The sequence below is a fragment of the Pelodiscus sinensis genome, chromosome 15 (genome assembly GCF_052426305.1).
Source record: "Pelodiscus sinensis isolate ZL-2025 chromosome 15, ASM5242630v1, whole genome shotgun sequence".
Classification (NCBI taxonomy): Eukaryota; Metazoa; Chordata; order Testudines; family Trionychidae; genus Pelodiscus; species Pelodiscus sinensis.
This window is the reverse complement of record NC_143066.1, coordinates 15,679,234-15,701,147: the sequence shown is the minus strand read 5'-3', so window position 1 is coordinate 15,701,147 and position 21,914 is coordinate 15,679,234. Positions and strand designations below refer to the sequence as shown.

The 21,914-nt window shown below is 45.4% G+C and overlaps 1 protein-coding gene across 1 annotated transcript in view; it reads left to right on the top strand.

The window, feature by feature from the left end:
• Positions 1 to 1,018: 1,018 nt before the first annotated feature.
• The window catches only part of DEXI (Dexi homolog), a 37,695-nt gene continuing 16,799 nt past the window's right edge, over positions 1,019 to 21,914 (top strand). The window contains exon 1 of the mRNA XM_006120650.5: positions 1,019 to 2,236. Coding sequence (XP_006120712.1) covers positions 1,653 to 1,934 — 282 coding nt within the window. The 5' untranslated portion in view covers positions 1,019 to 1,652 and the 3' untranslated portion in view covers positions 1,935 to 2,236. The remainder of the gene's footprint in view (positions 2,237 to 21,914) is intronic.

Below are 21,914 nucleotides of genomic sequence, written 5' to 3'. Positions count from 1 at the left end.
TCCAGGCAGGTGCGCACCATTTACAGTCCCAGGCTGGCACCTAGGAGCTGGGGGACTGGGCAGGGGACACCGGACTGGCACTAGCTGCCCGGTTCATGATAGGGCCACTGGGTGTGGGACTGGCAGTGCTGGCTTTCTGTAGGCAGGCCTCTGGTTCGCATGTGCCCAGTAGCCAGACTCTACCCCTGTAAGGGCCCCTGGGCTGTGGGAGAGGAGAGGAGTTTCCCTGGTTGTGCCCAGAGTGGCCACTAGAGCTCCCTGGGAAGGGCTGGAGGCTCCCTATTTCAAATTAAGTGTCTACACAACACTTAATTCGAAATGCCTATTTCAAATTTGGCATTACTCCTCGTAGAATGAGGTTTACCAAATTCGAAATAAGTGCTCCGCTATTTCGAATTAATTTCGAAATAGCAGTTTGCATGTATAGACACTATTAAAGTTAATTCAAAATAACAGCTATTATTTCAAATTAACTTTGCTGTGTAGACATACCCTTAGTCTATAAGGTGCCACGGGACTCCTTGTCACTTTTGTAGGAACTGATGCACTATAAGTCCTCCTATTGCCCGCTCTTAAGTCGTGTAACCCCTCCCCCCACCCCCTTGCGCAAATGGAAGTTAGCCGCAGGAAGAAATTCCCCATTATAAGTGGTTTCACTATAAATCCAAGTTTTTTGGAACATGTCTAGGACTTACAGTGTGGACGCTTGTATATGTTCTTAAGAAAAGACAAAGTTATACAGTAAAGTTGTTTGAAATGAAATATGATGTAATAGTGTAGCTATACCAAGCAAGGAAGCAACATGTAAACTACATAAATGTTGCTGAGAGGCGTTTACTGATGCAGCAGCTGGGTCAGAAAGGCAGGAAGAAAGCAACCTGCCCAGCCCCCGGCGAAAGGGGATTTGATTATCAACAAACAAGCCTCCTGCTGTCAATCAGTGCCTCCTTCAAGCCAATAAGCAAAGAGAGAGGCGGACTTTGGGTGGGCTGTCTGCATTGGTTGCAGCAATGCTGGAAGTGATGCTGGGGGAGACCCACGGGGCATAAACAGCTGAGACGCAGCATGCAGTGGAGACAGGAGGTGGGGGGGAGGCAGGAGGAGGAGGTGGGGTGAAGGACGGGGGTTACCGCTAAGGAGGTGGGCGGCTGATGGGCTTGTCCTAACAACTACAAGAGCGATCCTGCACCTTTATTCCCCAAAGTTTGCGGCTGGGACGAGGCCGGGAGAGGCGGCAAGACCGCGGCAGCCGGGGAGAAATGCCTCTGAAGAAGCTTCCTCCAAAGGCCGAGCTGCGGCAGTGCCCCTGAAGCCAAGCCTGGCAATACTTGGAGTGGATCAAGCGGATCTCTTCGGGTGTTTGCCATTCCTGCTCCCCTTGCGGGTGGAAGGAACGTCCCTCCCACCCCAGTCTCGGGTTACTTATTACGAATTCCAGGTTTCTATTTTACCTTCTGCTCTGTGTGAAGCTGTGTGGTGGACTGAACCTCCCACACGCCCCGCACAGCTGGGCGCCCGCCGCCACGCAGCACCTTCAGCTAATCTGCGCGGCCACCCTCTGCTTGCTGGCTCTGCACATCTGGCAGCCAGCGCCAGCAGCCGGCGGGCCCCAGGCTCTGGGGAGCCGCGGCAGCTCTGCACCGCACAGCTGTATGCCCGCCGCAGTCTCCGCACATCTGGATTCGCTGGAGTCTTGGGCCTTCCATGCGCTGCTGGTCCTGCCCTATATGTTTTACGTGGGCTTGTTCTTTGTCAATGTGCTGATTCTCTACTATGCCTTCCTGATGGAGTACATCGTCCTCAATGTAGGGATCGTGTTCCTGCCTGAAGACATGGACCAGGCTCTGGTGGATTTGGGGGTGCTGTCAGATCCTGGCTCGGTGCTCTATGACACGGACAGCGAGCTGGATGTGTTTGATGGGTATTTGGAATAACAAGCAAACGGCGTGCAGAAAGTGACTAGGAAATACAGGAACTGGAGGGCTTGTGTTGCTCTTGTTGGCCATGGCTAATGCATCCCTAGAGCCCTGTGCCGCCCTTGCCTCTGATTTCACTCAGCGCCGCACCGTTTGCTCAAAATGGCCCCACCGGCGCCAATGTCAACGGGGGCTGCGGCCGCCGCCTCTCGCTAACATTCCCAGGACCTGGTGTTGCTCAGATGGAAACCGGAGGCTGCGGAGGAGGCCCTGGTGGGGGACTGTGAGCGACAGCGGGCACTGCCGGGCTGCAAAGCGCTGTAAGTCGTTTCTTCCAGCTTGGTCAAAGTTGCAGACTCGGAAGTCCACGGGACCTGTCCCCAGCCCCTCACCCAATGTACTGGGCTGTTAGTTCCGGTGCATCTTGTCCCGTAACCCCGGCCTGCCCCCCGCAGACCGGTCTAGACTAATAATTTTGCTCGCGTTCATGTAAGTGAGCGTAGGGGTGGGAGGCGGGAGGAGGGGTTGCGCCGCTAGCGTTGTATCTGTACTGCTCAAGCCAGATTCCCATTTGTTCCTGGCGCAAAGGCTGCGTACGTTGCTTCAGCGCGTCGGCAAAGGCTCTGCGGGTAGGTTACACGCTGATTTGACTGGGATGGGAGCGGCCGGTGGCACGTAGGTTACAAAACAGAGCGTTTTTAAATTAAGTACTTGCATGGCCTCTGCTTGCCTTTCCTCCCCCTCCCCCCAATGGATGTGGTAAGGTCTGTAACTGCACCACACAAAGGGCTGAAATACTGCCGTTATCAGGTGTATGCAACGCTACTGACTTCAGCGGAGGCCAGAATTTGGCTCTGTGTGTATAATGGAGACAGCCCGCTGACCTTTGTGTTGCTTCAAAACAGACCATTTGCTACTAAAGGCGGGACAGTGGTTCAGAGTGAGCAGTTTAATTGACATGATTTCAATTGCCACATTCCTCAGATTTCCCAGTACAACATTTAATTGTTGTTTCATTCCTGCAGATGCTCTCAGTTTAACAGAGCAGCTCGTTTAGTTCACTGACAAGGGAATTGGTATAATTAACAGGACTTATTTTCAGAAACGCTGAACTCGGGGCCTCAACAACTTTGAGGATCAAGCCCCTACATTATCTGGTCTCTGATCACAATTTATAACTGACCTAGAAAGGCCACAGCAGTCAAACTCAAATTCTAGTAGAGGCAGCATAAATGTTTTGAATAAGTACCCCTCTTTTAAAAAGTTATTTGCAATTAATACAGGATTTCATATTACTCATGCAAAGTTCTAGTAGAGGTAAATCATCTAGTAGATTTATTGTAGTACTTTTGACTTACTTACAAGTGAAAAAGCTATATGGAGGTGCAGTATTTTTTAAAAATATTAAAACGTGATTCATTAAGAAATTCACTATTTTTAATGAGGAGTCCGTATGTGTAGTCAAGTCAGACAAATTTAATATAATAATGAAAATAAACTTTTAAAACTATCAGGATTTTGATCTAACCTATAGCAAATGTAAGTACACAAAAACATTGTAGAAATATAAGAAATATTAGCATTTACAAAGATGAAAAGGGGAAACTGCAATAATTTGGGGTGGGATAAATTATGTTCATAATAGCAGACATGAAGATATACTATATTGTTCAAAGTTCCTTATAAAATCAGGCTTCTCCATACAATATACAAGTATTAAAATACCTTTCATTATATTTTTGTCCCTTACCAAAGAAGAAATTAATTTTCCATGGTACAAGACAAGCAATGAGCTCTGCATCATCTTCAGCTGTAAACTGATTACATCAGGAAAGCAGATTTAGGCCTGGGTAGGAGACTTCTAGGGAAAAGTGCAGAAAGTCTTGTTAGTGGTTCAGTGGCTAGTGTGCTTAGAGTCAGCATTGAACAAATACATAACTGAGTGCTCGGTCCTGGTAAGTGCTCAGTTCTTCCCAGCTTCCATTAATGTCAATAGAACATAGTTCTAAAATTATCCCACTTTTATTTTGCTAGTTAGTCTGACCCAAGCCCATCTTGTGTAATTATTTTAGCATTCTATATTCCTTAGGAAATTTAAGGTGGAGAAATTTCCTTTCCAAGAAACTGTGGTGCATTGCAGAAGCTAACTTTCAATACCCATAATTGGCAGCATTTAAGTGATGGATGAGTAACCCCTGTGTATACAGGGTAAAATTCTGTCCCCAGATATTTGTACATAATGTCTACCAAAGCCAAGAGAAGTTTTTCATACGCAGCAGAACAAACTGTAATCAGTGTCTAGATGGTGTGTTGGGGACTTCCAGGTTACTATGTAAAATGAAATTTGTGATTATACAATTAGAAGAGGTGAGCCAAATCTGGCTGAATGTGCTATGGGGCATAAAAGGAAGAAAAGACAGTAAGTTTGTTACTGTTCCTGCAGAAATCTCCCCTGAACATATTGGCTGTGTCTAGACTGGCAAGTTTTTCCGCAAAAGCAGCTGTCTACACTGGCTGCTTGAATTTCCGCAAGAACACTGACTTCCTACTGTCTGAAATCAGTGCTTCTTGCGGAAATACTATGCTGCTCCCGTTTGGGCAAAAGTCCTTTTGTGCAAATCTTTTGTGCAAAAGGGCCAATGTAGACAGCTCAGATTTGTTTTGCGCAAAAAAGTCCTGATTGTGAAAATGGCGATTGGGGCTTTTTTGGAGAAAAGCGCATCTAGATTGGCACGGACGCTTTTCCACAAAAAGTGCTTTTGTGGAAAAGTGTCCGTGCCAATCTAGATGCTCTTTTCCGCAAATGCTTTTAACGGAAAACTTTTCCATTAAAAGCATTTCCGGAAAATCATGCCAGTCTAGACGTAGCCATTCAGAGCCAGCCATATGGGAATTCTGTTTAAGACAGGGCTGACTTTATCAGCATTATCTTACCATGTTGTGAAACTCATGTGAATGATGGGTGAGTGATTTCCAAGGAGGAATGGTACAAGGAACTCTGAGCTCTACCTGGATCTTAAATTACCCTGAGATAGCCATAGGTAATAGGTAATAGCCATAGGTAAGGAGCCATTCCTCCTGTCTCAGCCCAGAAGTAAATGGTACTAAACAAATCACAGAAAACTCAGGAAGATGAAACTTCACGGGGTAGCCGAATTAGTCTGTACAGGATAAACTTAAAAAACAACAAATGATCTGGTAGCACTTTGTAGACTAACATACCTGTAGATGGTATAATGAGCTTTCGTGGGCACCGCCCAGTCATCTGAAGAAGTGGGCTGTGCCAACAAAAGCTCATGATAACATCTACATGTTTTGTTAGCCTATAAAGTGCTACCAGACCATTTGTTGTTTTTTAAGTTCAGCAAGATGAGTCAGAGTTGCTATCAGTGTTCACCATTACATAGGCATTACTTATTAAACATAAAATCATAGCTTGTTCTGAATCCTGCTCCTACTGAAGTATATGGGAGTTTAATCAAGGTCCTCTGTGGAGTCAGTGACAGGCCCTCTGTGGAGTCAGTGACAGGCCCATTATGATTAACATAAGAACATAAGAACGGCCGTACTGGGTCAGACCAAAGGTCCATCTAGCCCAGTATCCTGTCTACCGACAGTGGCCAGCACCAGGTGCCCCAGAGAGGGTGGACCGAAGACAATGATCAAGCGATTTGTCTCCTACCATCCCTCTCCAGCCTCTGACAAACAGAGGCCAAGGACACCATTTTATCCCCTGGCTAATAGCCTTTTATGGACCTAACCTCCATGAATTTATCCAGCTTCTCTTTAAACTCTATTATAGTCCTAGCCTTCACAGCCTCCTCTGGCAAGGAGTTCCACAGGTTGACAACACGCTGTGTGAAGAAGAACTTTCTTTTATTAGTTTTAAACCTGCTACCCATTAATTTCATTTGGTGTCCTCTAGTTCTTCTATTATGGGAACTAATAAATAACTTTTCTTTATCAGCCCTCTCTACACCACTCATGATTTTATAGACCTCAATAACTTTTCTTTATCAGCCATATATAATATAACATATTATATTCAGGTTTTATGTTTTCATCTTTCTGCGTCTTGCAAAACCACCTTTAAGGATTTCCCCTATTTTTTTTTCAGTCCAGTCCCACTGCTCAAGCCCACAAATCACCAGCACTGTCTTCCTATGCAAGGAAGACTTCATCAGTCTTGCTAACATCTATCTTCACAATTGCTTGATTGTTCTCTGAGGGTACATTTACACTGCACACTTATTTTGAAATAGGCTATTCCAGAAGACATACTCCAAAATAGCTTATTTTGAAATAGTACGTCTACACTACAGGGAAGCCTCAAAATTAGTCCAAGGCAGGCTTCCCTAATGTGGATGTGTTACCTCGATTTAGAGCCTCAGGAGGCACTGGGGAGGAATTACTTTGAATGGCCCTGTGGAGGAGGAGCATGCACACTACAGCTATTCCAAAATAGCTATTTAGGAATAGGAATTTATTCCTCATGGAATGAAGTTTACAGATTTTGAAATAAGATGTCCATTATCTTGAAATTATTTCAAAATAAGAAATTGCTGTGTAGATGCTCACATTGTTATTTTGGAATAACGTCGGTTATTTTGAAATAACTGTGCTGTGCAGACACACCCTAAGTTCAGCACTGAGGAATATGAAGATTGCTTCTCTTCCTCACAGTTTAAGCTCGCAGGCTCTGTAGCAAATGTTGCAGTGCAGAGACTTTTCTCTTAATTAGTGGGCCTTTCTTCCCCACCACCTTGCATTTTAAATATTGTTATATTTGTAGAAAGGAAAAAGTAAGGACTGCATGGGCTAGCAATGGAAAAGTGCAGAATATATACAAAGCTTGGCAGCCTTCCTTTATTTCTTTCCATCTGTCAAGACTGTTCCCCACTGTGTCACTCCAAGTGCAGAAGGTGGGGGCCCACAAGAGACCTTAAATATCTTGCCTCTGTAGGTTTCTGCTTACACAAACTTCCCAAGGTCACAGATTTCCTGCACTTGTGAGGAAGCTGCCACCATCAAGTGTAAAAACAAAACCCTTTCTTCTGAAACCCAGGAAGAAGCACTTGAATTTGGGTAACTCCAAGCTCTTTTATCACAAGAGAGCTTGAGAAAAACAGAAAACAAACTGCAATTTCTGATAGCTGACCTTTCACTCTTAGGTACACATACATAGACCTCCAGTTACCTTCCAGGACACAAGAATCAAATCTGGAAATTTCCACTACATGCATCTGACGAAGTGGGTCTTTGCCCATGAAAGCTTATGCTTCAGTTAGTCTATAAGGTGCCACAGGACTCCTCGCCGCTTTTGAAGAATCAAATCATCACCTTAAAAAGGTGATTTTATTAACAAAACAAAAAGTTATACTTGATAAAGCATACTTGGTTGCTAGGTCTTACAGAGCAACTGAGAAAAGGACAATTTAAAACACACAGAAACCTTGTATATCTGGGTGCAACTTAGATATAGTGAATGGGGAGAGGGATACATGGATTTAGTACAGAGAAATTTAATCAAACAACAAAACAAAGAAAAATAACCTAATCCTGACTAAACATACATTTCTCTATTTACTCACAATCTGTACTAATCCATACTTCATGACCAGTTCATTCGCATGCCCAATATTCCTTGTAGGCATGGTAATTCTGTCTGATTACTTCATCTTGCTTCCCACAGCTCCTAGCTTAGAACTCCACAAAGGAAAAAGCAGTCTAGTATATCTTTCAATTTAAATTGCAAAACCTTCTGCCATTGGCTTTCCTGGCTTTTGGCCAATACCTTTTAGCTACCTGAGTTTAACCCTTTAGTCACCGAGTGCTGGCCAGCACTCCTCCTATCCATCATACCATCATAATTCAGTTCTTATACAGATAAAAAGGAACCAATTAGGAACTCTAGTTTTCCAGTTGTCCCCTAGCAGAAAATCCCCAAAAGTATGTATCCTGATCAAGTGCTTTATACAAAGATGTTTTAATCAGAAATCTAGGGAATGGTAAAGTGCAGATTAATTCAAGACATTTAGTATAAATTCCACTTAATGGAATTCAGCCTGTACCAAGTGGTTAAATGGTGTTTAAAACAGTGTGGTATTCTAAAGCCAGATCATTTAATACAAAAGTATCAAATAGAGGTCTGAAATACAATAATTTGGCATTCTTTTAAAAACTGTAATCTTTTATTTAATATAAAAGTGTTTCCAGATTTTGTTCTGAATGAGGACAATAATTTTAGGGCTTCCCAGTTACTCATGCAAAATTCCCATTAGCTTCAGGCCACATCTGAGTATTGCGCCCAGTTCTGGGCCCCCAATATAGAAAGGGTGTGGATGCATTGGAGAAGGTCCAGTGGAGGGCAACCAAAATGATTAGGGGGCTGGAGCGCATGACCTATGAAGAGAGACTGAGGGATTTGGGTTTGTTTAGTTTTCAGAAGAGCACAGTGAGGAGGGATTTGATAGCAGCCTTCAACTTCCTGAAGGGAGGTTCCAAAGAGGAAGAAGAAAGGCTGTTCTCAGTAGTGACGGAAGACAGAACTAGGAGCAATGGTGTCAAGTTTCAGTGGGGGAGGTCTAGATTGTATATTAGGAAAAAATATTTCACTAGGATGATGGTGAAGCACTGGAATGGGTTACCTAGGTAGGTGATGGAATCTCCATCCCTAGAGGTTTTTAAGTCCCGGCTTGACAAAGCCCTGGCTGGGATGATTTAGTTGGGGTTGGTCCTGCTTTGGGAAGGGGGCTGGACTCGATGACCTTCTGAGATCTCTTCTATCCCTAGGATTCTATGATTCAGAGCGAGTGTGACAGAGTTCCCTCACCACTCTCAGCACCTCCTTCTGGCCGTCCTGCAGGTCAGCTCTCTAGGTCTTTTGTCCTCCTCAGCAGTCTTTCTAATCACTTTCTTTGTCGGTAGCCTCTCTCTCCCTCCAGGAGTGCTGGTTTGTTGTTTGACCCACCATTAAGTTCCTCCCCTCCCAGTGAAGTCACACTCCTTCCAGATTAGCTGTTCATCTGACATCTCCAATCTTCTGTGTCAGGTTCACCCTCTGCCGTGGGTTCTGGCCCAGGGACCCTATAATATGCAGCCAAGCCTGTGCTATCCTAGCTCTTACCACTGTTTCCCTGGGCTTCTTCCTGTGTAACTGGCTTGCTTTTCTCCTTGGATTTGCTGCCCCACTCTCCCTTCGCTCAAGGAGTGACTACTGTCTACTTTCTTGCATCTCCTGGGCTTTTTATAGTCTCTTGTTCCTGCCCAATTGCAACTGTCTCTGATTAGTAGGCCTCCTTGTAGGCTACATCCCTTCCCCTACTGCATGCTTAATTGGTCAATTAGTAATATTCCCCACACTGGCCCTATAGGCCAGGCAAGCTTATCACAGAGAGTTACAGACTTGTGTGGACAACAGAAATGGGCCTTAGAGAAGTCTACTATATTTGAAGAACCTGTCTTTTCTATATCCTCCCATGTAGATGGGCAGAGTTTGGAAATTACAGCAGCAAACACCTAAAAAACCCTTCCTATCCTATTTAAATTGAAAGCATATTTTAAGAACCCTGTCTGTGTCAACTGAACTGTAATTACAATTGAGATCAAACGATGGTACCCAACTCTTGAAAGACAATTAAGCCATTGCTTCTCACTGGAGGGAGCACTTTTACGAGCTTCTGAGCCATCCCTCCACCATGGTCCCAGAATCCCTTGACCAAATCCCTCAGCAACAACATAGGGACAATCTTGCAATACTTCCTACCCTGAATGAGGTCTAAGCTGCCATCAATGCAAAGAAGAGCAACAATGCAACTGGATTAGGCAGAATCTTCACCGAAGTCTTCAAAGAAGGCGGGCCAGAGTTCCACAAACAACTCTATCTCCCGATTCTCAAAATCTGAAATAGGGAGCAGGTAGCGCAAGAGTTCAGAGACACACTGATCATCTGTCTCTTCAAGAAGGGTGACATTGGAATGTGGAAACTATCGCGGCATCTCCCTCCTGGCAATGGCAGGGAAAATCGTAGCTCGAATCCTTGCCAATTGACTCTTGCAACTCTCAGAAGAAATTCTTCCAGAATCCTAGTGAGCCTTCCGGCCATTCCGAGGAATGGTTGACATGATCTTCACCGCTTGGCAATTGCAAGAAAAATGTTGCAAACATAATCAAGCCTTATACATGAGTTTCATCAACCTGGCCAAGGTGTTTGTATACCATCCTCTCAAAGATCGGTTGTCCCAAAAAATTCATCAGCATCCTGAGGCTGCCTCACAACAACATGACTGCCATAGTGCTGAGCAACAACAGATCCCAAAGTCACCCTTTTGAAGTCAAAACAGGAACCAAACAAGGTTGCATCATTGCCCCAGCGCTGTTCTGCATCTTCATCGCCAAGACCTTTCATCTCATTGATGGCAAGCTTCCAGATAGCATGAAGATTGTCTACAGAATGAATGGGAAGCTTCTCAAGCTCAGGAGACTGAAGGCCAAAAGCAAGACCTCCACAACTTCAATCATGGAGCTCCAGTACACGGATGACAATATGGCCACTGCTGTTTCCCTCTTAGCTCTTCAGACCATCTTAAGAGCCTTTGCTGAAGCATACGAGAATCTCGGGCTCACACCGATCATCAAAAAGACCAAGGTGCTCCATCAACCCTTGCCAACAGGACAATCTCATGTACCATCTATTAATGTCAACAGAGAATTGCTTGAAAATATGGCGCATTTCCCATAGCTTGGAAATCATCTCTACACCAAAGTCGACTTTGATGCAGAAATCCAGCATCGCCAGAGCTGCGCAAGCTCCGCTTATGCCTGTCTGAGATGAAGGATCTTTGAGAACTAGGACATCAGTGCCAAGACAAAGCTCTTTATGTACCATGCGGTGGTTGTTCCAACACTGCTGTATGCATGTGAAACTTGGACAAGAAGGCTCTTGAGCAATATCTTCAATGCTGTCTCAGGAGAATCCTAAATATCCCTTGGTAGGACAGGCACATGAACACTAGCATCCTGGAAGAGTCAAACATGACAGCATAGGAGCTATCGTCATCTACCAACAACTTTGCTGGACTGGTCACATGGTCCAGTTGCCTGATCAGTGCCTCCCAAAACAGATTCTGTTTTCTGAGCTGAAGGAAGGACAGAGGAGCATTAGGGGCCAGAGAAAGCGATTTAAGGACATGTTGAAAGCAAACATGAAATAGTGTGGTATCGGTGTTGATACTTGGGAGAATCTTGTCCCCAATGGAGAGTGGTAATCCGTGAGAGGTTGGCGCAATTTGAGAGATCCTGCCACAGCGCAGATGAGAAGAGGTGAAGGCAGGGCCAGCTCTAGGCACCAGCAAATCAAGCAGGTGCTTAGGGAGGCACATTTCCAGGGGTGGCATTTCCAGGTAAGCAGCTGCCCCCAGCAATGCCCAGCCCCACCCCGCCGATTTTTCTGGGGCTGAATTTCCAACTTTTCTCCATCAAACATCTATGTAAAACTCCATATTTTGGTCTGGCTGAGAAAAGTTTGTTGATTTTTGTTGCCTTGGGCATAGTCAAGGATCTGGAGTCGCTTTTGCCCATCCAGCTGGATGGGGGCAGAAGTCCAGCTTCTGCCTGTGCCTCACGGCTTTCAGGGACTCCAGGGTGAACATGCGGTTGGAGTCAGACACGCCGACCGGAGGGTTGTCAGGGGGTGGCTCCTGGCCAGGGCTGCCTGCCTCCTCCGCCCTGCCCATCAGCAGCGCCTTCCTCCCGATGCACAGAAAATCCAGGAGCCAGAGCATCAGCACGGTGAGCAGGAAGCGGGGCAGCAGGAGGAAACAGGCAGTAGCCTGTGTGAGCAGCTACAAGGTGTGAAAGCCGAGGGAGTGGAGCATCGTGAGGGCTGCTGGGCTCAGGTGTATAGGCAAAAAGTGAAACCGCTCCGTTTTTGTGACAGTCACAGTTTCTGTCAAACAAACATGACATTCGGTATAACTGCTCAGGAATTGCTACCTTTGCTGGCTGGTTGCAAATTCAGAGGGACTGTGTTTTTTGGTAGAAAAATCTCTCAATTTGCTACCTCCTGGCTAACGGACTCAGGGGATGCTGGTGTTTTGCCTTGGGCGGGGGCCTTTTGCTCCTGGTCCATGGGTCACAAATTCAGTGCACCCAAAGTAGCAAATTCTGAGAAGTTAGTGTTTTGCTCGCTACACCGGCTCTCGCCCCCTTCCACGCACGCCTGCCTGCCGGGCTCCTTGCAGCTCAGCTGAGCTCCCGCTTCTCTTTAAGCCCATTTTATAGTCAGGGATTTAAACGAAAAGTGACTCCAGCTCCAGCTGGACCCCGCCCCTTTGGAACTGAACCCTGGGGATTACCTACCCCTCCGCGCCAGTGACCTAAAAATACACAGCGAGGCTGGAGCCCCACCATGAGCTGCAAGGGATGTGCCATGGCGCAGGAAGCCAGGACGCGGCCGGGCTGCAGAGGCAGATAGCAGGCAGCACACCCGGCCGGGGACAGTGCAGCACTGAGGGGGGGCCACGGCGCACGTGTGGGGGCAGCGGGAGTGTTCGCTATAGGTGCTGCCGGGAGACACGACCTTGCCGCCCCGAGGCAGGGCCAGCAGCTCCCTGCTATCGAGCGCCAGTATTGATGCATTTTCTCTGCCCTGTCTCCTCCTGTTTCAGGATCCAGAAGCTGCAGCCGGACCGACCAGCGGAGGCGCGGGGCAATGGCCTCCCCTTTGCTGGGTCGGGGGTGGCACACGGGGGCTTCTGCCTTGTCCACGCTAGAGGGCTGGCCCTGGAAGGGACCATCTCCAGCAGGAGCGTTTGGTTACGGGGCGTTTAGCTCTTGCTCCGTCTTCCATGAGCCGTGAACCAGCCTCTTGGCTGGGGAGCGATTGCTAACAGCCTTGCCGAGCTGCAGCCGCCGGGGGGTCTGTCCTGGGAGACGGGCCAGGGGTGCTTGCCAGGTTATTGACCGCTGCTGCTTCTCGTTCCCAGACCTGTTGACAGCATGAAATCAGCGAGAGGGGAGAGAGGGAACCGAGTCCTCGCCACTAGGGGTAGCTGTTGTCCAAAAGCGGAAAGGTCCCCGATCTGCTGCGGGCGGGCGGGCGGTGAAGGAAGCGACCTTCCTTCCCTCTTCTCAGAGCCGAGGTCGCCTCTCCAATTGTAATCTTACAGAACCCCCGTCGGCTCTTCAGTCTGCTGCAGGAAGCAGAAGCCTTGAGTTCACCTTGACCAAGTGTCAGTTCATACTGACAAGCAGGTGCCAGACTGGAGGTAAATTGTGACCTGTTTGTTCTTCATTCTACCCACTCTGATCCCTGGGGGAATGTCCAGTCTTTGAACATTGCCCTCATTTCAGGCTGCAACTGAAATCAGGACCCTGCTGTACTAACCATGGTGCAAATATACATGAAGAGATAAATCTTTGCCCCCCCTCCCTGGATCCAAATCCTCAAAGTTAATATAAGACCATAATAATAGCTATACTGGGTCAAATCAAATGTCCATCTAGCCCAGTATCCTGTCTTTTGACAGGCCAATCCCAGGTGCTCCAGAGGGAATGAATAGAACAATTTATAGACAATATTCTTCCCAGCAAGTTAAGGGAATATGGATTGGATAAATGGACGGTAAGATGAATAAAAAGCTGTCTAGAAGGCTGGGCCCAGTAGGTAGTTATCAATGGCTGGATGTCAGGATGGCAGTCGGTTTCTAGCGGAGGCCTCAAGGTTCGGTTCTAGGACCGGTTTTGTTCAATATCTTTATTAATGACCTGGATGATGGGATGGATTGCACCCTCAGCAGGTTTGCAGATGACACTAAGCTAGGGCAAGAGGTAGATACGCTTGAGGGCAGAGATAGGGTCCAGAGTGACTTAGACAAATTGGAGGATTGGGCCACAGGAAATCTTATGAGGTTCAACAAGGACAAGTGCAGAGTCCTGCACTTGGGACGGAAGAATCCCAAGCATTGTTACAGGCTGGGGACCAACCAGCTAAGTAGTAGTTCTGCAGAAAAGGGCCTGGGGGTTACAGTGAATGAGAAGCTGGATATGAATCAACAGTGTGCCCTTGTAGCCAAGAAGGCTAATGGCATATTAGGGTGCATTAAGAGGAGCATTGCCAGCAGATCCAGAGATGTCATTATTCCCCTTATTCGGCTCTGGTGAGGCTACATCTGGAGTATTGTGTTCAGTTCTGGGCCCCCCACTGCAAAAAGGATGTGGACGCATTGGAGAGGGTCCAGCGGAGGGCAACCAAAACGATTAGGGAGCTGGAGCATATGACCTATAAGGAGAGGCTGAGGGAGTTGGATCTGTTTAGTCTGCAGAAGTGAAGAGTGAGGGGGGATTTAATAGCAGCCTTCAACTTCCTGAAGGGAGCTTCCAAAGAGGATGGAGAGAGGCTATTCTCAGTAGTGACAAATGGCAGAACAAGGAGCAATGGTCTCAAGTTGGGATGGGGGAGGTCCAGGTTGGATATTAGGAAAAACTATTTCACTAGGAGGGTGGTGAAGCACTGGAATGGGTTACCTAGGGAAGTGGTGGAGTCTCCATCCCTAGAGGAGTTTAAGTCTTGGCTTGACAAAGCCCTGGTCGGGTTGATTTAGTTGGGATTGGCCCTGCCTAGAGCACGGAGCTGGACTTGATGACCTTCTGAGGTCTCTTCCAGCTCTATGATTCTATGATTCTAGGTAATCCATGAAGTGAACCACCCCGTGTCACCCATTCCCAGCTTCTGACAAACAGAGGCTAGGGACACCATTCCTACCCATCCTGGCTAATAGCCATCGATGGACCTTTCCTTTATGAATTTATCTAACTCAATTTTGAACCCTGTTAAAGTCCTAGTCTTCACAGCATCCTATGTAGTAGTTCCACAAGCTGACTGCATTGAGGGAAGAAATACTTTGTTGGTTTTAAACTTGCTACCTATACATTTCATTTGGTGACCCCTGGCTCTTGTGTTGTGGGAACAAGTAAATCACTTTTCTTTATTTACTTTCTCCACACCAGTCTTGATTTTATAGACCTCTATCATTTCCCCCTCTTAGTTGTCTCTTTTCCATAATGAAAAGTCCCAGTCTTATTAATCTTTCCTTATATTGCAGCCATTCCATACTCCTGATAATTTTTGTTAATTCCTAACTGCTACTGAAATGTGTCTGAGCCCCCTTCATGAGGAAAGATTTTATCAGTGGCATGGTCTTTGTGAAACTTTTGAATTTTTATACGATATTGGAAATATTAAAAATCAGTTTTCTAAAGAAGACCTCATGAAGCACTGCCAGGACCTACATTTAGCACTCAGTACTGATAACGCTGCTGACATTGATGGAGTAGAATTGTATGATGAATTAATAGCTTTATCTGAGCTAATAAGTCCTAAAACTTCTCTAAAAGTATTAGAATTTATAGCAAGAAATTATTTTTTCACTCCAAACACTGCTATAGTATTATGCATTCTTTTAAAATTACCAGTATCAGTGGCTTCTGGTGAGTGCAATTTCTCAAAACTGAAATTACTAAAAAATTATTTGAGACCCACCATGTCTCAAAATCATTTGTTAGGACTCGCATTAATTTCAATTAAAAGTACCATTGCAAAAAATTTAATTTTACTGAATTATTAAAAGGCTACACAAGTATAAAAACCAGAAAAAATCAGTTCATATAAATTCTTTTAATTTAGGAGAAACTGGGCACACCGGAAGACAGTAACATTTTTTCATCACAGTGTATAATTGATCCCAAATAGTTTGTAATTGTGATTTTGTTAAAATTAAATGAGTACACTAGTAGGAAATTGTTTTATTTCACTAACTACAAATTTTCTGTTTTCATTTTTTTATTTTAAACAGTCAAAAACAAACAAACAAAATTGCAAAGTGCAAATATGTGTAAAAGCCAACAAAAAAAGGGCAGCCAAAATTTTTTTTGCTTGGGGCAGCAAAGAACCAAGAGCCGGCCCTCGGTGAAGGAGGAAAGAGTGCCAAAATCTGCCCTGCGCCCCTCCAATAGCCACTAGCACTTGCCCCTTCTGCGATAAAACCTACAGCTCCAGAATCGGTCTGGTCTGCCATCTAAGGATCCATAAATAGGAGTATGACAGGAAGATGTCCTACTCATTATCTAATGACCTCAGAGAGCGACAATTGCTTGGTGTCATTTGCTATTTTAGATTGAGTGTTTTACTTCAAGCATGTTGGGATGTGATTGTGTAACAGCTCTTCTCTTTGTACATCGCTGAAAACTAGGTGTGACTCATGAAGTTATCAGAGTCAGCAAAAATATGCTATAGAAACATGTATTTATTTAATCCTTTATATATATAGTACCAGTATAATATGAAAAAATTAACCAGTGAATTATTGTTAATTCTGTTTTATATTCAAAAATCTGTGATTCAACATTTTAGATGCATGCCAGTATTTAAATATAAAACTAAGGTCAAAGGAATTATTCAGTTTGATCACACTTCAATTTAGGATTACAAATATTAGCTCTCTTTAATCATTAGCACTAAACATTACCTGTATGAAAGCCAAGAGAGTTCTTATTTTCACACAGCTATATATATTGAAAAGTTGATATAATATCACTCCTTTAATGCAGAAGATAAGACCTCTGGGGTTTGTTTCACATTCTGTCATGAACTCTGCCCTATCTATAAATGGGGCAAACCTTTGCAAATTATTTTGAGATCCTTTAAATAGCAGACCACACATGCACACACACAGAGTGACTACTAAGCATAATTGCCCAGTTTATACGAGGCAATGTGGTAGAGTGAACAAGGCATTGGATAAGGAATTAGGAGAGCTTGGATCTTTTCTCTGCCCCTAAAATACTGTGTGAACTCACTTGGACTTGAGTTACCTTTCTCAGTAAAAGAGGCATGATCGATGAGAGGGTGGGCAGAAGGGTGTAATTATTCCCATTGTCAGCATTAGAATTCCTCTGTCTTTGGAACATGTCAACAAGATGCCATATCAGGAGGTGGGGGTGGGGTGAGCAGCCATGTGCTCCTGGACGCAGCTAGCTTTTCCTCCCATTCCCCAAACTATTGGGGAACTTGCATTCCATGCATGCCTCACACACCTAGCTGTGTTTTTGCTTCAGCTACCCCAGACTAACACGGCTACATCTCTATCACACCTAGCTGGTGAGCCCCCTTTGCACCAGCTAGGTGTGAGAGGCATGCACAGAACACAGGTTTTTCCCCTTCACTCCCTGGTAGTCCGGGGAACAGGATGAAAAGCTACCTGTATCCTGGAGCGCACAGTTGCTGCCCCCACTACCCTCCCAAAATGGTGCCCTTGCCTGTCAAACAGCTCATCAATGTTAATGGAGATGAAGGAAACCTTTCTCCCGCTTTCTGGCTTTTATCAGTTTCACACAGCTTTATTCATCTTTACATGTTTTTGCTTTGTCATTCTTCATCACGCCTGTCCAGTGCATTCTTGATCTCACTCTGATATGTATAACTGCTTGTCAGATCCATTCTTCACACAGGTCTGATCAATTGCAGTCATCTTTCCTGAAGCTTCCGCAACAGCATTATTTCTTCTCCAGCTATTTTCCTGTGTCTTCATTTTTTTTTTAATTTCCTGCTGTTTTGAATCTCTCATTCATTTGTGCCATCAATATCTTTAGTTCCTTTGCCTTCCTCGTATGCTAGCATTCCAACCTGTACAGCATTATCAGTATGGCAGTTGTCTCATATGCTGATTTTCATTTTAATCAAAATGGCTACTAGCCTTCCAGATCTTGCAGTTTTCTGAAGGCTGTAGCAACTAATCTGTGTCTCCTTTTTATATGATCGTCACACTTCTCCTTCCTTACTAGTCCTTCAAGGTGGACACATTTGCTGACATAGTGGTTAGGTAACCAGCCAGATAATGGTCTCCTCCAGAGGGTGGAGCTTCAGATGTCTGGGGGATTTGCATAACCAGAGGTGGTAACTTGTATTACCCTCCCCCACACCCCGAATATTTCCTAGGCATTCCACTTTGTCTGACACATTGTTTAAAATAGTCCTCTGAAGGTCCTAATACTTCTCAAGGTTTATGTTGGTCACTGGTGCCCTCAGAGGAGTTGCGTAAACCCCCAAACTAATACATAAACTATGAAATGTTAATACAAAATGGACATCCAAGATACTTAAATTTAATTCAAAAAGTTTGTGCAGCATATTGCAGAAAATGATCATACCTGTCACACTCTAATCTAGTTGGCATTTCCCACTCTCAAAGGAAACAGCAGGCAGTAGGAGCAATAGCTGAGAATTTTGGAGCTGTGTAAGTGATCTGGAAGCCCAGTTCCCATTATAATTAATTATAATTAAGGGGAATTGGATATTTAGATCACTTAGTTAGCTTTGAAAATCTTAGTCTAAATACAGCGCATATAGCTCTAGTCTATACGAGGGAGTTATTTTGAAATAAGCCTCCTTATTTTGATAATAAGCAGAATGTCCACACTTCCAAGCCTGTTATATCAAAATCTGTACTCCTGCTTTTCTTGGGGAATAACGCGTATTTCAAAATAGTTATTTCAAAATAGCATTAGTGTGGATGCTCTGTTGATGCTATTTCAAAATAACTACGCCCCAGAGTAATTCAAAGTAATTACTCCTCAGTGCTTCCTAGGGCACATCTCAAGGGCTGTAAGTCAAGGTAGTACGTCCACTATAACGGAGCTTGCCTTGGACTAATTTTGAGGCTCCTCCATAGTGGGGACATGCAGTTTAGATTTTGTTATTTTGGTAGTAGTTATTTCAAAATAATTTCCCAATATAGACATGCCCGTAGTGATACTAGTCTACACCAGCTCAAGCTACTAGGAAATCTGCCATAAATAGAATCTGAAGACAAAATCAGATTGATTGGACTGGACAGGAGCTACAGTCTAGCAAACATTACCTTGTGCTGGTTTGTCACCTGGCCCCAAGAGATTTTCTAGCAAGAACAAATTCAGTTGCATATTTATGAGCTTTCCAAAAGTTATTGTTAATATGAATCAAAGGTAAATGAGGCAGAGGAAATTAATGGAGATTGAGTTTAGGCTAAAAATGCTTGAGCATTTTCATCTATTAATAGCACTAGAGTACAAGTGATTTTAAAAGCCAATCTATTTAAGGAATTTATTGTGTTAGAGTCCTTTGCTAAGCAAATACAGGTTGAACCTCTCTAATCCGGCACCCTCTGGGCCTGACCAGACCTGAACCAGAGAATTTGCTGAACCACGGGAGGTCAATATTGTCTAGCAGTATTACCATCACTACCACTGCTTAATGGGGCTTTTAGGGGTAAATTAGAGCTAAATAACAGCACAGAACATTGAGAGCCAGGAGTGGTGGTGGTAAACGTTATGGAACCACAGGAAACTTGGTCACACCCATGATAAGTAGACATCCGGCTAACTAAAATCATGCCAGATCACAGATGTTGCCAGACCAGAAAGTGCTGGACTAGAGAGGTTGAACTTGAATACAGCTTGGGTACAAGGGCCATTGCCCAAGGTATAACATCCATATTGTCAAGGGAATAAAGGAATTAATCCAGTCTAATCCTTTGAATAAAGACATCATTTATTTCAGGGTACATCTAGACTACATGCCTCTGGTGACAGACGCATGTAGATTAGACTACCTGGCATAGGAACATGAAGCGGCGATTTAAATAATCCTGGGATGAGGCATACCTGGGAGGTCGACAAATACCTTTGATGTCGACCGCGGAATGTTCAGACTACCGCGCTGAGCCGACAAACAGCTGATCGGCTCAGCGCGGCAGCCATGTAAATTTAAATGAAGTGGCGATTATTTAAATCGCCGCATCATTTTCCTATGCCGGGTATTCTAATCTACATGCCTCTGTCGCCAGAGGCATTTAGTCTAGACGTACCCTTAGAGAATGATTATATTCATATTCCATTTCAGATGGCAACCAGTATGTTCTAAACTAGAAGAAGCAAGTTTACAGACATGTAGTCTGTTGATTTGGTCAGTTTAGATCTTTTGTCTCTTTTGCCACACAAGGATTTGAATCTTTGTAGCAATGGAGCAGGTTTATTTGGGAAACCCAGCAATCACTGCACAGATATGGCTAGATTTTTTTTTTCATTTTAAGGAGCTCAACATTGTCACAAAATAATTTTCTCTTTGTGGGCATGAAAGTTTAGGTGAGTTGCCTGCCACTTCCTTTAGAAAAGGCATCTGAGCGGGGCATTTTCTAGGGTCTCCTTTGAAGGTATCCAGCTGCCTGCAGTGGACAGCCTGTACATTTTTCCAGATATTACTCCTATTTCTTGGTGTCAGAGGGTATGTCTACACTACAGCGCTAATTCGAACTAACTTAATTCGAATTAGTTAATTCGAACTAAGCTAATTCAAATTAGTGCATCTAGACTTAAAAACTAGTTCGAATTAGTGTTTTGCTAATTCTAACTAGTATGTCCACACAGAGTGGACCCTGAACAGAGGTTAAGGATGGCCGGAAGCAGTGCCGGCAGGGCACCAGATGAGGACTTAGAGCATGGAGCTGCTGTCTTAGGCTAGCCGAGGGCTGTGCTTAAAGGGACCCGACCCCCACCCCGGACAGACAGTTCTCAGGGGTGCCCCGCTTGCAAAGCAGTCCTGGCTTGGAGTGCCCTGAGTGCCCACACGCGGAACATCAAAGCACTCGGCCATCACCCCCGCTGCACTTGCCACAGGCTGCCATCCGGGGGGAGGGGGCAATCGGGGGGCTGCAGGAGAACTTCCACCCTGAGAAGCCCGCAGAGCCAGCCCAGTCCTCCCCATCGGGGGCGCGTACCCCATTCCTCCCTCACCTCCTTCCACTTACCCTTCCCTAGCCCCCCTTCCTGATGTACAAAATAAAGAAAACGTGTGTTCAAAAATAGAATCTCTCTTTATTGAACAAAACTGGGGGAGGCTGGGAAAAAGAGGTGGGAGAGGGGAAGAGAGAGGCTGGGAGAGGGGAGGGCAACTAAAATGATCAGGGAACAGGTCCCATATGAAGAGAGGCTAAAGAGACTGGGACTTTTCAGCTTAGAGAAGAGGAGATGGAGGGGGGATATGATAGAGGTCTATAAAAGCAAGAGTGGTGTGGAGAGGGTGCATAAAGAAAAGTTCTCCATTAGTTCCCATAATAGAAGGACTAGAGGACACCAAAGGAAAGGAATGGGTAGCAGGCTTCAAACTAGTAACAGAAAGTTCTTCTTCACAAAGCAAAGAGTCAACCTGTGGAACTCCTTGCTGCAGGAGGCTGTGAAGGCTAGAACTAGAACAGAGTTTAAAGAGAAGTGAGATCAAGTCATGGAGGATGGGTCCATGGAGTGGTATTAGCCAGGGGGTAGAAATGGTGTCCCTGCCCGAAGTTTGTGGAAGGCTGGAGATGGATGGCACGAGACAAATGGCTTGGTCACTGTCTTTGGTCCATCCCCTCCAGGGTACTTAGGGTTGGCTGCTGTCGGCAGACAGGCTACTGGACTAGATGGACCTTTGGTCTGACCCAGTACGGCCATTCTAAGCTCAGGGTCGGGGGTCTCAGTGGACCACCTTGATTTTCATGCAAACCTGCTCCTGGGTGGCCAGGCTGGCAGCTATCCTGCCCTAGATGGCCACTTTCCTGTGCCTAGTGTGGTGTTCGTGGATGAGGTCCACAATGGCTGCACTAGACCAGGCAGGTGCCCGCCTTTTGCAGTCCTGGCCAGGCACCCGAGAGCCGCCAGCCTGGTCCCGGGAAGAGGCGGAGGGCTGGGGGGCATCGGGTGGCTGGCTCATGGCGTGCCAGGTGCAGGGTCTGCTGGCTGGGTGCTGGCAGGCTTGCACCTGGCACGGGCACCGTAGCCAGCCTGTGCCCCTTTAAGGGCTCTGGGGCCGGGAGGAGGGCAGACGAGTTTCCCTGGTGGTGCCCAGAGTGGCCACCAGGGAAATCTGGGGAGGGCTAGCCTCCCACTAGTTCGAATTAAGGGGCTACACAGCCCTTAATTCCAACTAGT